The sequence below is a fragment of the Brienomyrus brachyistius genome, chromosome 17 (assembly GCF_023856365.1).
Source record: "Brienomyrus brachyistius isolate T26 chromosome 17, BBRACH_0.4, whole genome shotgun sequence".
NCBI lineage: Eukaryota > Metazoa > Chordata > Actinopteri > Osteoglossiformes > Mormyridae > Brienomyrus > Brienomyrus brachyistius.
The window spans coordinates 8,761,314-8,777,173 of NC_064549.1; the positions used below are offsets into that span (position 1 = coordinate 8,761,314).

A 15,860-nucleotide genomic window follows, 5' to 3' on the forward strand; every position below is an offset into this window, starting at 1 on the left:
GTTTTCCCTGTTTTGATGACGTGTCAGGTTACTGATCCCCCTCTTCTGCGGCTTTGACTGCAGCGTGTGTCTCGCCAAGGCACAAGAGAAAGGGACTGGGGCCGGTGATAGAATAATCGTAATATCCCCTGAAAACACAGGCATTCAGACTAATTTTAAAATTAATCTTGATTTTTATTTCAAAGTTGCTTTTAGTTAGACAATGTACAAAAAACACTAGGCATTAGTGGGGAGAGCTGATGGCCATGACTGCAATCTCTGGAGGGGAAGAGCTGTGCTTTCTCTCCCAGTGAGCCCAATCATCTCAGGCTCACATTCGATAGACGGAAGCAGATCTGCGTCTCAAGACCCAAGCCGTGGAGTGTAAATTTGGCACGAGCAACACCTGCATGGTGACCTTCGTGCCAATGAACGTGGTCATCCGTGGCAGCGCTGCGATTGCCTGAACTTCAGTTAACTTGATATAAGGCGAGGATGTTTTATAATAACAGAAACGCATGCAGTGTTCTGGCTACTTGGAATTAAGGCTTTAATTTACAGTGTACACTAAGATTTGGAAAAACATGTACATATTTAAATGTTTGGTTGACTATGTAGATGGGGAAATATGGTTTAGTCATCATTATCCTTGCATAGTGTTTCTTCTTGACTGGTTGGCAGTTTGGTTAGATTATTCGCTCACTGTTTCTTCTGGTCTTCACACAGTTCTTGAGGAGCCAATCCAATTTGTTAAGACTGAACGCGTGGAGTTGGTCCAATCTTTGGTCGAGGGGAGGAGCATGGGATGGGGCCAGTGGGGGAGGGGCTGCTGGGAGGTGGTGAGGAGGCTCAGTTGTGAATCTGTCGGGGTCGGCCATACCCCGTCATGCCGGCCTGGGATGCTCCTTTGTTGGAGCCCATCTGCAATCCGATGACATTCTTGCCCTCCTTCAGCTGATCCTCAGTAAAATCCCGTCGGTTCTCCTGGGCTTTTCTGCCAAGCAGAAGTGAAAGATTATGAGTTATGAGAACACAGATTTGAAGTAGTTAAACAGCTAATATTTGGTATTTTTCCTTCAGCATGGACATCGTAGTTTAAGGCTGATTGGCTTGTCTGACATACCTAAAATTTTGCAGCTTTTCATGTTTTGTTGACACAATTGTGACTTTTGTGATGACGACCAGTTGTGGTTATTGGGAACTTGTCTTATAAATCTGACATTGGACATCAGGCCGGAGTTGGAGATGGCCTATGTTAACTCATCTGTTGGCACTCGTGCAATGGTGTTGCAATATCTAAGACATGAATGGTGTATGACTCACTTGTGAAACCAGTTGGGGTCGCCACGGTAAGTGCCATCGTCCTTAGTAACTGCCAGGCTGCCCAATGCCGCCAGGGTCCTCTGAACTGCTGCCAAGTCTTTCCCTGCGATCAGGGATGACAGCAAAATAACTATGAATTTCCAGTACCAAGGATATCTGGGAAAACAGTATTTTGCCAGTTTTGGAGTGAATGCCTAGACCAGTGTTTCCCAACCCGGGACAGTCCACGTTTTTGCTCCCTCCCAGCTCCCAGCCAATCAGGAACACCAATACCTGATGCGGGCGCGCTAGGAGCTGAGAGGAAGCAAAAACGTGGACTATCCGGGGTTCCCTGAGAACTGGGCTGGGAAACACTGGCCTAGAGAACTCGAAGTTGCCCTTGACGCCCGCTCACCCTCCCAGAGGTCCACCGTCTGGAACATGTCGGTCTTGGTGACGCCATAACGCTCCGCTGCGCCCAGGAACTGAGACACCTGCTCCATCTGCTTGAAGGCCATGCTTGAGCTCTGGATCTTCTTGATGGGCTTGTCACTGGGGTATAGGCTATTAATCAGCTCAGCCAGCACCTGGGAGGAAACGGGTAGGTGTGGTATGGTGAGAATGAGAGAGACAGACTCATTTACGCACATTGGGGAGAACAAATGCTAGTGATAAGGCTGGTTAATTATTTGCATAGGTGGAGTAATGAGCCAGTGTGTTCTTACTGCATCACTGGAATCTCACTGCGGAAAGGCTGCATCTCTATCATTAATCATGATGATAAGGAAGGTGAAATTGGGATTTCCAGGTACTGGGATTCAGCTGCTACGTGGTGCCTCAACAGCTACTTGCTACTTACACAGCCATCCTTTAACCAGGCCTGGAAACCAGTTTTGCCAGCCTCTGGGTGACCCACTCCGCTCCCGCACTGGGCCATGATCCATTGCACCAGTCGCTCTTCCAGCTCTGGGTCGTACTTCTTGTCTATCTTTCCCTGCACCTCGCGGCTCAGGCCGTATGAGGGACCTTTGTTAGCCATGGCTGGTGCTGGCTGTCGGTCAGCAAGTTCGGCGGAAGGGTTAAAAAAAAAACAAAAACAGGAGAATTAAAACATTTTCATTGGCTCAAACATTTTATTTCTTTATTTTCTGATTGGCAGGTGATCTGCATCGCTTGCATAAAAAGTTAGTACTGGAGGGCCCCAAAACGTTATCGCATGCTTATCCCAGAGAACCAAATCTAATCACTTTGCTTTGTTTTTTATTTTTTTTTAACAGAGACTGAGAAGCCCCGCTGTGACCTTGCCCTCCAGCACTGACTGTAATGCTCTTTGGTGGGACACGTCAATTCATGCTATCGGAAAAACCACATGCCTGGTTAGAGCCTCATTCGCAACCCAGCTGGCATACTTTCCGCTCTCTTGTCCTCTGACGAATTACAATAACATTGCTATGCAAAGGTGTTCAGTTGCTTTGCCTACTGGGAGTCTCCCGATCTGTGTCACATGCTTGTTTGTGTTTGATGGCCGAAGTTCATGCTTTCTGCTATATGACGAGGTGTGGATTTTAGCAAAGTCTGAGTCATGAATAAGTGAATTTTCTATAGTTATATTTGGTTAAGTGTAAAAGGCATTAGAGGTAAAATGGATTGTTCTCTATGTACCAAAGGTAGCAACTCATTTTAAATGATGATTTACCTTTAATCTTATCTGAAAGTATTTTACACTGATTTAAAATGTAAAATGGAACAGTAATTGCTTTCAATTCCATCGCTTTTTAATCAGCATAAACCGCACTTGTTGACTGACTATCTGTTCCATGTATAACCCTGCCGCACATTAATTTTAATAATATGTTTATAGTTAGAAGCCACTGTAATGAATAACTCTTTAAATCATGCACTTGCATGCCAGATATGGGGCCACATGCATGGGCAAAACGTGTGAAAGTGCGTAGTGTTTCACCAGCCTCTGTACCCCCCAGCCAGTGTCGCTGAGTGAATGGAGGAAATAGCTTAGATGGCCAGAAATATTTGTAATTCAGTTCAGGCCATCTAGAGGTTTTAAGGTAGGCGGGTGGTTCAGTGTTCAGCGTGGCGGGAGGTCAGGCACACACACACACACACACACACACACACACACCAACACCTCCATCGGCTAACGCGAGGCTCAGTGGAAGGCACAAACACACACACACACACAGATCCCGGCAACGCTGTCACCTGGGCCATCTTGACGTCAATACACCACGACTTTCTGGACCTGAGGGGGAAGTCGGGGGTCAAAGGTTATAGTTTCTGCCACCATTGCTGGGTCATGAGAAGAAGCTGAAACATGCTGCGCACATTGATTTTTTTCCCCAAGTGCTGTGCTGCATGGCTCTGGAACTGCTGCCTCCAGCCTTTCGAATCAGCCACATGATCCCACAGTCCCTGAGCACAGGCCGCCTCCCACTCACTTGTCAATGTACGTCTCTCCTTCTCCTCCTGTAATGTCACGTCACCCACTGCAGCATTTTAGTGAGAGGTGTCAACTGGCAAAAACCCTGAGATATTTTCTTTTTTGCGGTTGTAAGTTTGAATACTTTCTGCAGAGGAAATTCAGAACCAAACTTGAATCCCGCCCTGCCCTTTTCTTCACTCAGCTTCTCATCAGTTTCTTAGAAGCCAAATACAGCATCCTGCGTGTAAACGTAGGCAGCACGACTATGACTGTTGTGTTTCTCGCTATGTGTGATTGTTGTCTTCCTTTGAAAAGGTGTTTCATAGCAACGTCCAGCAACATCCTGTTTTAGGAACGATAACGGTCTCTGAAATGTGCTGTTTGAATTTTCATGCGCTAATTTGTGAACCTAATTGCAGAAATTTCTTGCAAATGTGCCCAGAAAACATGTGTATGGCTGTTAATTTTAGCATTTTTTTTTAAACTAGGTGGAGTTGAATTTTCTAGTATTTGTTAACATGGCCGGATAATTGGATTAACATGGCTGTGAAACAAACTTGGGTTGGTAGCGACGCGTAAAGGGGATTGTTGACCCAGGAATTTACATGCACATTACTCACAGTCTGTCATTTCCAAGGAAGAACCTACACATGACCTCTCAGGGACATAATCTTCAGCATGTCTGTAACCGGTGACTTGTGGACGCACTGACAGACCATTACGGTGAAACAGTAACCCAGCCCAAACCTGGAGCTTGAAATAGCAGCCCTTTAAAATCTTCTGAGAGCTAATAATCAAACAAGAAAAAGAAACACCCATCTTTACACTCCACCCTTTCCACTGCGTGGTGCTCTCATTCCCCGGCTTGGTTTTTGGCATCGCCCTGTTCTTGTGTCTCAGCCCCACTTCCTGTTGTTCAGTGGATTACGCCATCCACCGACCGGCTGCCCTAAGCAGTATCCTCCCCGATCTACCCCCCCCCCCCCCCACCACCACACACACACGCGCCCTATCATCCAACATCACATCATTAGCAAAGAATTCACTTCCAGAGACACAGGCTTTACAGCTCTGACAGACCCAACATAAAGAACAGCCATCTGCTTAAATTCTTCGGGCCGACATATCTGCCACTATTCCCTTAACAATCCAGGTTCAGAAAGTAAAAATCCAGACCTTGATTTACTTTCAACCAACCAGTTGAATTACAGTCACAGAGAACTCAGCTTTTTGGTTGAAACAAAATCATGGTCTGGATTTTTACTTTCTGGCCCTGAAATTTCCATCTCTGATCAAAACATGGTATTCTTTGCACAAAACTCGCCATGCAGGCCAGAGCATCGCAGGCAGATCTTATTACTTTTCTAGCCCACGCTTGTCGCCAGTTGTTTTACACCCCCCCCACCCCCTTCGCAGAACAGCCAGCTGTATGTCAGAACTGCGGTTAGAATGCAGGGAGCAGCTTCTGCACTCCTAGCTACCCAATAATACCAGTGGCAGTATGACACAACTGGAGCAGCACAATGAGGCTCTATGGGTAAACGGAACTTTACTGGGCACCAAGTCTCAAGAAAGTGCCTTCACAATTACAGTCATACCCTTAGATCACTGCAGGCGTCACTGCATATCAGTTTACATGCAGTAAGAATCTGCCCGAACCAGCTACGGCTGCTGTCCCGGCTGCCTTATGCTAACGATCTCCTTGGTGGACCTGCCACTCAGTGGGAGCTGTGCCCCAGGCCGCAGTGGGAATGTAGAAGTCTTTGAGATAGCTGATATCTTGTTGGTTTTGGCCTCGCCCCAGTCTCTAGGATGGCATCAGAAGCTGTAGAAGTTACACCAGCAAGTCAGGGCAGAGGAAATTGAGGTGTGAGGTTAAATTGGTCTCGTACTCCGTCCGTCTCTCTCTGTCCCTGAATTAGACTTCATGGAGGAATATGTCTCTTAGGAATAAATCAATCAATGAACAAAGCAAAGGTTTCATCTCGTGACTGATGGACGGCGGGTGGGGAGGACCTGGTGTAACATTCTTCTGAGTGAGAACAAGATGTTTCATGGTAATTGAAACACCCTCTATTTTCAGGAAACTCTCCAATAACATTGTGTTACTGGACATTCTTTACATTTTATAGGTTCAGTGGTTGTAACAGAGCAGTCAAACTGAGGTAGCTCATGACCTCGTCACAAACGCAAATGTAGCTGACGGCACTCAGCTTCAGACTGACGTCGAAAACCATGTTCCTGTGCCTTTTGCTACAGACGCTGTTACGTGTAGCCGCTCATTGCTAGAAGCTAGATCCAATTCTGCCGTCTCTTCATTGGTGCCTAAGAGAATCATTAGATAAGATAACAGCAGGTTTTCAAAACTGTGAGGTCTGTTGTGTTGATCTCCTTACCTTTGTACTTGTAAATAAGAATACATATTTGTGTCCATGCGTGCCTTTGTTTTTCAGTTTCATTGTTCTTTTCTCTGTATGTGTGTGTGTATGTGTGTTTGTGTGTGGCTGTGAGTGTCTGCCTCTATTTGTCATACTCAATAGTGTCTGCCTTGGGAAAGGCACCTTTCCAAACCAACGATGTGCAATTAACAGACCATTTATGGCATTACATTGCATGACCAAATAATCCTGCTGACAAGGGTTCCATTGGCACGTTTGTTTGTTAAGGTTTACACACCAGCAGCGTCCATCTTGTGTCAAACCAACAAAGCCACAATAACAAAAATCTCCACACCAAATATACATACATACCACCACATCCACATGTCTATGTAAACAAGTATCTTAGCAGAAAAATACACCACATGAAGGATTGAGCAGCAGGTATCATCGAAGATATAGTTACATACAAATACTTGACTAGAGTTCAGCAGATGACTATGGATGTGGAAGTGAATTGCACCTCTACTACGCACTAGGAGGAAGTTCTATCTTTAACAGCTTGTAGACTGTAAGCGACGCCCTTCTGTTAGCCCTGACAGTTAGTCCAGTTACCTGGAAAGAGGTAACTCTACGAAGCCGTTAAGTCTGATACAATCCAAACACAACGTGTCGCAGCTTGCGTGGGATCTCTCTCTGCGCAATCCCACGGCGTCGCGGTCGGCGGAACCCCAGTGTTGGCCACTAAACAAGGCGCGTACTCACTTTTGCGGAGGGAGAGTGAAAGGTTGAGGGCGTGGAACGCAGGCGGGCAGAGGCTCGTCGGACGTGTGCAGGTTCGCTGGTTATGCTCACGCTCGCTCCAAGCTGAGTGCAGAGTCCTTCCTTTAGGAGTGCCGATTTAAAAAGTGCAGATGAGCTACAATGACTTCACCGCGCTGAGTTTGTCTGGAAAGAGAGAGAGAGAAAGGAAATTACAGCCTTAAAAGGGCAAGGCCTCCCCCTGTTTGTCCCCCCCCCGCCCTCTTTCTCTCTCCTCTGTCCCTCCTTCTGTCTACCTATTCCTCTACATTCAGCCTGTCTCCCCCCTTTTTTTCCTCCCTGTTAAAAAGTGACTCCTTATTTGGGAAGAGGACGGGAAGTCAGAAGCGCAGAGCCAAAAGGCTTGCTTTGGTCAACTTGACGCATTTTCCAAATACCTCATTGTACCACTTCGTCTGCAGGAGAGAGAGGGGGAGGGATGGGTGGCTTTTGGGGAAAGACCTGGAAAGGTTGTTGGGGGATATTGATGAGCATAAAGCTGCTATTACTTCTGTTCAGCTCTTTTCCATATTACACGTGTGTGTGTGTGTGTGTGTGTGTGTGTGTGTGTGTGTGCGTGTGTGTGTGTGTGTGTGTGTGTGTGTGTGTGTGTGTGTGTGCGCGTGCGTGCGTGCGCGTGCGTGCGTGCGTGTGTGTGTGTGTTTTCACTTACAGTATTGTGCAGAAGTCTTAGGCAGTCAAAAGAAATTATGTTTAAATGATCTTCTAGCCATCTTACAAGACATCAGTAACTTTTGGAGAACTTTGGAGAGGAAATGTCTGGTAGTTTGCGTTGTGTTATTCTAAATTTGCATGTTTTGTAATGTAAATTGTGTTTTTGTTCTGAGCACATATGCACTTGCTACCCAGATAAATAGCTTTAAGCATTTCCTTTGACTGACTAAGACTTTTGCACAGTACACCGTGTGGTAACAGACATTGATTATAGTATTTGTTTCTTCTGCAGATCAGTAGGTTATTTGTTCCACTAGTTAAGCCTCATTCTGGTTAACCTTTGCTTGCCTGCACTGACATATTACATTTATATCGACTGACATATTAATTTAAATTAGCTATTACTAATGGGCAGGGCGATCATATGAAGGAGCTTGGTGACCTTTTCGAAGGGCTGAGATGTGAAACAGTGGAGGAGAAGTTGAGCAGGGAGATTTGTAAGATGGGGAACAGAGAGAGCGAGCTGGTCATGATGAATGAGTACGGAAGCTTGTCCCAGCACTAGGCCGGCCCTTTTATGTCCAGGACGCCCGCTTGGGCCTGTGTCTCGGTGTGTGCTTGTGTGTATATGACAGGGAGAGGGAGAGACGCACTGCGCCTGTGTCACTGCCAGTTAGAAATTCCCTAAGGATGACCGCTACCCTCCAGAGTCCAGTGCCATATTTGTGAGCTTTTTCAGCTTTATCTCCCACCCCCACACTGCGTCTGCTTTATTTCCTCCTTCTCACCCCCCCCCCCCCCCCACTTCTTACTCTTCCTCTGAACATCTCCCAGAAGTTCTAAGGTTGGTTTGTTATAGCCTGATGCCAGTGCTTGGGTCAAAACATTAATTCTGTAGTGGCTATAAAGTTCTGCTTGGGTGCTACAGCTGTGAACCAAAATGCCAGTTGTAATAAATGAGTAATAATAAACAACATGAGAATGTTATATAGCCTTCCCACTATTTTAAATCGTCCTGTTAACGTTTGCCGAATACATACCGTGTCAAAAGTCACAGGCCGTGAAAGATACTGATCATCTTGTTGGTGTAAAAATATGACATTGCGTCTCTAAAAGTGTGTCAAGCGTGCTAGTCGTTTCAAAACCCCTCCGAAAGTCACTAGTATTGGCTGCAATCATTCAATTTCTCAAATACAGCCATGTTGACTGAACCACTAGCCTCCCTTGTATGGCTGATCAATAACTCAATGGCTTCTTTGAAATATTTTATTTGATTAGTTAAGTGGGCAGCTGCTGATGACCACACGGATTCATGGAATGCCTGAGGTGCCCCTGAGGAGAGGTTTGGGAACCAAAGCTCTGCTCTGCTAGTCGTAGTCATCCAAGATATCAGTCACTTTTTGGAGAATAGAAGAAATTCCTGAAAGTTTTTGTTTTTAATCACGTTACTCTTAATTTACATTATGTTCTGATGTTAATTTGTGTTTTTGTTCAGAGCAAATATACAGCTACTTCCCAGATAAAGTTTCCTTAGGCTGGCTAAGACTCTCGCTCTGTACTGTATGTATATAAGATGTTTCTCCCATACTGCTGGGGTTTCCTTCTGCAGTCCAAAGCTTATAGGTGTCTCTGAATCGCGGATAGAGAGATGGTGTGTGAGTGTGCACCGTCCTGTACCATCTGCGGTGCTCCCCTGCATGGTGTCCTCTGTTTCCTGAGATAAGCTCCAGGCTCACTGCGGTTTCCGGGTGGGTGAATGGTTACATGTTTAAAATAGTTGCTTTGTTGTCGAACACCATGCCTGTGAGCTTTGCACTGTCGGTTGCTTTGCGTTGCTTATGTCTTCCTGCCACCTGGTTCAATGGCAGTGACACTAGAAGAAATGCCACTGGAAGGTGTGCTGCGATTGTAATTGTAATGCATTGTAATTGTGTTGCAAATTAGCACCAAATTATAGGAATTAAAGGGTCAAAGTATTTTCCATCCATCCACACACTAAGGTTGTGGTGAATGTGGCACCTATTGCAGGAAACACAGGGCATGAGGCTTGGGGCCCCTTAGGCTGGGCCCCTGACCAGCTCCATATGTACTTGCTGACTATATATAGTATATAGTCAGCTCATATCCCATGTAGGGTATACCCCAGCCTTGTGCTTTATGTTGCCTAGGATAAGCACCAGGAATCCCAGTGACCAAACCAGGAGAAGCAGCTAGAAGATGGATGGATGGATGGATGGATGGATAAGTTTGTTCTTTTGTACACAGTACAAATCATATACCTGACAGTGCAATGAGAAGTTAGTGTGTTTACCACGCTGCAAAGTACCTCCCTTATTGTTGTTTAAACCAGTGTTTCCCAACTCGGTCCTTGGGGACCCATAGCCGGTCCATATTTTTGCTCCCTCCTGGCTCCCTGCCAGAGAGCCCACATTTTTGCTCCCTAGGGAGCAAAACAAGGATTGCCTGTGGGTCGCCGAGGACCGGATTAGGAAACACTGGTTTATACAGATGCCTGTGATTGTTGGGATAAGGGTTTTCCTTCATCTGATTTTGTAAAAAAAAATTATTTTTTTTTAAATCATCTGTGCGTGTGCCCTTTCCCCCCCAATAAGGATTAGAGGAAGTCAATGAATGACACTTTGGTTGAATGTTTCAAGAAACCCCTTCTGTTTTTCTGCTGAAAATGTGTGTTTATCCCTCACGGTCAGTGGCTTCTTTGGCAAGTCCCATTATCTATTTCTTTGTGGTTAAACTGCAATTTTAATTATAGAATTTAAATTATATAACGTCATAGAATATCGATGGACGGTGGTATTACCCCCCTGCACATAACTCTACTCTTTGGATGCATCTGAAGTTCCATGATTTTTTTTTTTTATTATATTTAAATTATTACTTTTTTCCACTGCCGTTAAATTAGCTGCGGCTAAGTTTTTTATATACTTTCAAATAACTGCCAGATTTGTCATACCACAGAATTTCTATAATTTTTTCTCTACTTTTTTATCTGTTGTACTTGCAGCCAGTCTGTATGTGTTTTTCGCTGCAGTGTAACACATTGTCTTTTCTGATTCTACTTTTTTTTGTCTTCCCAAGACGCCTCCCTAGAAACTCACACCTTCCCAAGTAAGGAATTGGCAGTTTTTTTTGCCAGCCCCCTCTGTCTGCATAATGATGATGTCATTGCCTGACCCTTAAGGCATCCCCATGACGACGGAGTGATGGCATGTCAAATGAGATTCGGACATGTGTAGGTGATGCTGTACTCACCCTAAGAGGCATTTGTTTAACCCTGAATGGCCCCTGCATTCTTCTGTCAATCCTGGTCCGCAGCAGAGATATGAGAGCTGATAGTATCTCTTTACTCGTTGATGAGAAACCGTGTTCCTCTGTGGTCTGTCTCATTACTACATAAGCGCAGCACCCGGCACGCCCCCTGCTGGACGTGAAGGTGCTTTGCATCTGTAGAATACGTTGGTAAATCTCTCTTGTGGGGGAACGTTCCTCTAGATACGTGAGCGAGGGCTATTTGATTACGCCTCCCGTGTTATGAGTTACACATGGTGTGAGTCTATTCGCTGTATTAGTTTGTGAGGTGGTATGTCATTTGCGTCATATCTAGGCTTTTCCGTAGGTACAGCTTGGGCGGAGCCTGAAAGAGGGTGGGGGGCATTGGGTGGAAGAATGGGAAGAATTTCTGTGTTTATTCCTCTTCGTCTCTCCAAACAGACTATAAACCGTGACCCTTACCCCAGCCGGCTCCAGTTACAGCGTCTCCACCACAATTCTTGTTGAGCATGTTTACATGTTTTCCGTATGCTGGTACTCATGTCATCTAGCAAGTGTGTTGAGTTTGAATTACAAGATATAGCCAGAGAGAAAATTAATTTGGATCTTCGAATGGGGCTGTCAGCCTCGTTCACTTCAGCTATTGCTGGCGGTAAAAATTTTAACAGGTTCTTTTATGAATTTCTAGAACAGTGGTTCAGAGGAAAAGAAAATAGGGGTTTATGTGATGCGGTGGATAAAGAAGTAAACTTGTGACCGAAGTGTTTGTCTGTCTGCTACGAATCCATCTGATTATCTTCAGAAGAAAAGGCCAACCTGTAGTGCGACGGCTTTACTGCGAATAAATGAAAATGCAGCCCTGGGTCGAATCTGTGTTTGGTGACGTCTGCCTTAGCACTGACATCAACTAAAACATTTTCCTACACATTACTGGACCCAGAAGGTTTGGGATTGAAACCCACAAAACCTCAGTTCCAACTCCAAACCATGTTAAAAAGTACCAATGAATGAGTAAGATTTTCTCAAGGAAATGTGGAAATTCATTCAATACATGTCATTTATTTCCAAGTGCTACCGTACGATGTCAAACATCTGAAGTCTGTTTTTAGCAATTTAACAACTCATGCTTGCAACAAAAATGACCTTTATTGTAGTATTCAGGTTTGGTATGACTCATCAGGTTGCTGCTATCCAATCCCTCTAATTTTCTTCATTCAATCCAAGCGCATCTATCTTAGGAACATTTTTACAATTTTGTCAGTTACAGAAACTGTATGCTGAGTGGTAGCACTAAGAAAAGTTATGGCTGACGTGGTTGAGAACTGTCTTAGTGAAAATGAATCATTTACTGTAAGTATGAGTATTTCATTGATTGTATAATCATATCTGCGGTGGGATGTGTGATTTTGTGTGATTTTAATATTCTTGTTAACGGTTAAGAAAACCTTCCTAGCCTAAGTTATCCTACAATATGAATGAGTCATTTGTTTTTTGCTTTGAATGACATAACATATCGTCAGTCCTTCAGTGTTTCATTCTCTGTCTTGGATTCAGGAACATACAGCATCAGTATGTGCATCTTGGTGTTCAGTGGTGCCAGACTGCTTGGCTGGGGGGGGGGGGGGTTTAATTTTGGGGGTCCAAGGTCCTCCTAGAAGATGTACAGCAGGTACCCGGAGAAGGTGTTGTGCTGGTTGTGGTCGTTGCAGATGTACCTCCCGGACACGAGCTCGACATAGACCTGATCTCCGGTCTGCAGTTGCAGGAGGATCGTTTGGGTGGCGCTATCTTCTGCATCCTCCCTGTTGTCTTCCCACACCCCGGTCACGGCCTCGCCGTTCTTCATCAGCTGCACCATGTGGTAGAGTCTCAGCCCTGCAGTCACGATGTCGGAGTAGGTGGTGAAGGCGAAGGAGTAGAGGCCGGCACGCTGCGCCGTGAAAGTGCCTGGAGACCGACGAGGAGAACAACAGGAAAAGGCAGAGTATGTCTATTATCTTCTTCAGCTGCATAGTACATGGGTCATAGACTGGGATGCAGGTACGATCTTGTTGATCATAGTACAAGAAAATCCGTGTTCAGTAGGATATAAATATCATATTTAAACATTGACAACCCAACAATTTAGACATGGATAAAGACACAGAGAGAAATACAATTTAAAAACAAGCAAAAATATATATACAGTTGCCTAAACGGGCACGAGCTGTATGGGCTGCCATGTGCAGTAATAGATTATAGTTACAGTATAGGATGTGCGGTGGAGATTTTTTTGTTACACTTTCGGGACTGAATGGTCTGCTGCAAAACAATTCCGAACAATTTAAAATAGCCGTCCGTGACACAATCTTCAATTATGTGTTAATCATGTGCACCACATAATCATTATTTTGACTGGATTGCTGTCGGGATCCAGTAAAGCGACGTAAATCAAACCAGTCAGTTTAAGTGGAAAAAAAAAATAAAAATCTGTGTGGTACTTGAATGGTAATTTAAGAGTCAATTTCGGAGCACTGATCACTCTTGTCATAGTAATAGAAAGTATCCTCTGTTTGATATACGACTCTAAAAGGACTCAGTGGTTTCAGCTGGAGGATAAATACCGGTAAGACGCTCCTTTTAACTCTGCTGGTTTCTCTTACCCAACGAAGGATTGTATGCGTTGCCATCATTGAGGGCGATGATGCTGTAGGGAATGGGCACGTTGCGGGTGAAGGGGCCAAAACAGCGTTCGGGGTAGAGGGGGGGACGCATCGTCGCCGTAAATGCTACCCTCATTCCATCTGGGGGGAAGGGTGAGTGACAGGTGTGTAAGCCAATGATAGGTTGCAGAATTCAGGGCGGCCATTACAAATACAGGATCATGTAGCCTCAGACAGTGCTGGAGAGTAACTGGTTACATGTAACAGCGTTTAATAAATGTGAATGAATGTAATATGTTACAGGTACTGAGAAAAAATATGTAACAATTACAGTTAGTAATCGAAATGTTGGTGATTACAAAGGGGTTGCCTCTGAATATATTCTTTCTGATACAAAGCTTATGTATAGACTACAACATTCATTTTGTTGCTCTGCATGTTTTCTGCCGAGCGGAAATTACTTCTTTTGGCATATTTCCAGACAACGTGGGTCAGCACCGTTTTAAAGTATTTGTTACAAAAGTATCACAAAGTAATGAAATGTAATGTTACATTACTTTTTTATCGATCAGAAACAAATCCTTAATCCTTAATCCTTATTACACTTTAACAGGTTAATCTGTAACTTGTTACATTTTAAAAGTAAGCTTCCCGGCACTGACCTCAGGCACAGGACTCTTGTGACGTACCTATGACCGTGCCGATATCGCTGCTCAGATGGGTGATGCTGTCCCAGATCTCTACCAGGTTCTTGAAGGTCTCTTCCTCTATCTGGTAGAACCTGTTAGCCACACAACAGCACCCCGTCTGACGCCTGAAGATACAGTCACAGGCCCATTGTCCACATGGGAGCTCTCCATGCCAGCCCACTGAGAAACAGAGGGACTGGAGTTACACTGCGGTATATTAGCGCGAGGGTCTGCTTTTATTTTTGACCAAGAGCATCTTCGTGATAATGAAAGCCTACGGAGGGCTTAGATATGAATATGTTAACAATGAGATGCAAGAGACTGAAGTGAGGTAAGAGTGAAAAAATTATGAAGTGGAAGGAAATAAGGGAAGGTTGTGTCAAACATTAAGAATTACAAAGCAGAGAAATTGTGGTTAAAAAAAGAATGAGACACAACATGATTTATAGTGGAAAGGTTAAAAATATCAAACATACTCCATGCTAGATAAGGCATGCTGATAAAAGGACGCTCAGACATGTCACGGTCACGCTTCGTTCAAAGTGACTGGTCTTACCCGCAGAGTCTCGCATCAAGTCAAAACTGAAGGCTTGAACTCCGACACAGAGAAACAGCACCCCCAAATGGCGAAAAGCAGACATCGCAGCCAGATTTTTCATCATCTTGGAACATGAATAGATGGATAGAAAATAGTTCGTGCTCCCCATAAAATGATGCAATTTAAAATGTATTTTGTTGAAAACAAATCAGCATTGCGGCTGTTAACATCACTGCCACTGAGTGCTTTATTCCACTATTCCTGTCCATACTGCGTCTGACAATGACAAACAAATACTTTTTAAATATGCAAATAGTTTATTGAGTTTATCTCTCAATAAAATATTTTTTAGATTAAATTAGATTTTTACTCCTGGCATGGGGATTCAAACGCAGGCTTTTAGGTTAATTGAGATGTTTAAATAAAATGTGTGTCTGCCTGGAGTGAACTGCCTTCCCATCCACCCAACTCTCCTTCTACAACCCCAAACTCATTATCAAATACAATTTAATAATATTGAAAAGGGTCGTAATTCATTTCATACTGACATTGCATAAATCTGAGAAGTGAGTGTTGTGTATGTATTGCTGACATATTTAATTCCCCCCTTTTTAATTATTTAACATCTCGACTTTCAATGAATGGGATTGTGAATGAAGTTGGTCTGAGGTCTCAAATGAGCTCATCAGTAGATGTTCTGCATTTTTGGAGACTCCAGACAGAGAACCACGCGCTCCACAGGGAAGCAAGCAAAACGGAAAAAGGGAAAGAGATTCACATCCGTCAGGAAGACACCGGACAATCGCTTCTCGGCGTCATGGAGACCAGCTGCGTCTGTCTGTACTCACTGTGTCGATGGCGGCAGCCAAACTCTCCTCCTTCTCACAGACCCAGGGAACCCAACAGCAAGCGTGTTCTATTCCCACTCCATGCAGATTCTGGCTTGGGATGGTTGGGTTTTTGAGTTCCAGAAGCAGCCCCACCCCCCCCCCCCCCCCCCCCCACCTGGCGATGGGAGATGAACCACTTATAAAGGCGACCGACAGCAGTAATGACTCATTCTCTATCTCTCTCCTAATCCCAGATCCAGGACATCTGATGTGCAGGACCAGATATCACTGACATATC

General features: G+C 44.5%; 2 protein-coding genes across 2 annotated transcripts; both read right to left on the bottom strand.

Annotated features, from left to right (window-relative positions):
* Positions 1–153: 153 nt before the first annotated feature.
* Positions 154–7,070, bottom strand: tagln (transgelin). Its single transcript, XM_048981088.1, has 5 exons — positions 6,865–7,070; positions 2,141–2,332; positions 1,697–1,868; positions 1,303–1,405; positions 154–973 (listed from the first exon to the last, which is right to left on the bottom strand). Exons 2-5 carry the CDS (start codon positions 2,318–2,320, stop codon positions 829–831), a joined length of 600 nt encoding a protein of 199 aa, XP_048837045.1. The 5' UTR covers positions 2,321–2,332; positions 6,865–7,070; the 3' UTR covers positions 154–828.
* A 4,836-nt stretch (positions 7,071–11,906) lies between these two features.
* cbln18 (cerebellin 18) lies at positions 11,907–15,711 on the bottom strand. Its single transcript, XM_048981086.1, has 5 exons — positions 15,581–15,711; positions 14,751–14,856; positions 14,195–14,374; positions 13,506–13,646; positions 11,907–12,810 (listed from the first exon to the last, which is right to left on the bottom strand). Exons 2-5 carry the CDS (start codon positions 14,854–14,856, stop codon positions 12,515–12,517), a joined length of 723 nt encoding a protein of 240 aa, XP_048837043.1. The 5' UTR covers positions 15,581–15,711; the 3' UTR covers positions 11,907–12,514.
* Between the last annotated feature and the right edge of the window lie 149 nt (positions 15,712–15,860).

Coding starts and splice junctions, on each gene's coding strand:
- tagln (XM_048981088.1), bottom strand. CDS start 2,320: ATGGCTAACAAAGGTCCCTCATACGGCCTGAGCCGCGAGGTGCAGGGA. Junction 1,406..1,696: donor GACGGTGGACCTCTGGGAGG/GTGAGCGGGCGT, acceptor CCCTGATCGCAG/GGAAAGACTTGGCAGCAGTT. Junction 974..1,302: donor GACCCCAACTGGTTTCACAA/GTGAGTCATACA, acceptor TCTGCTTGGCAG/AAAAGCCCAGGAGAACCGAC.
- cbln18 (XM_048981086.1), bottom strand. CDS start 14,856: ATGATGAAAAATCTGGCTGCGATGTCTGCTTTTCGCCATTTGGGGGTG. Junction 13,647..14,194: donor CGATATCGGCACGGTCATAG/GTACGTCACAAG, acceptor CCTTCCCCCCAG/ATGGAATGAGGGTAGCATTT. Junction 12,811..13,505: donor CGCATACAATCCTTCGTTGG/GTAAGAGAAACC, acceptor GTCGGTCTCCAG/GCACTTTCACGGCGCAGCGT.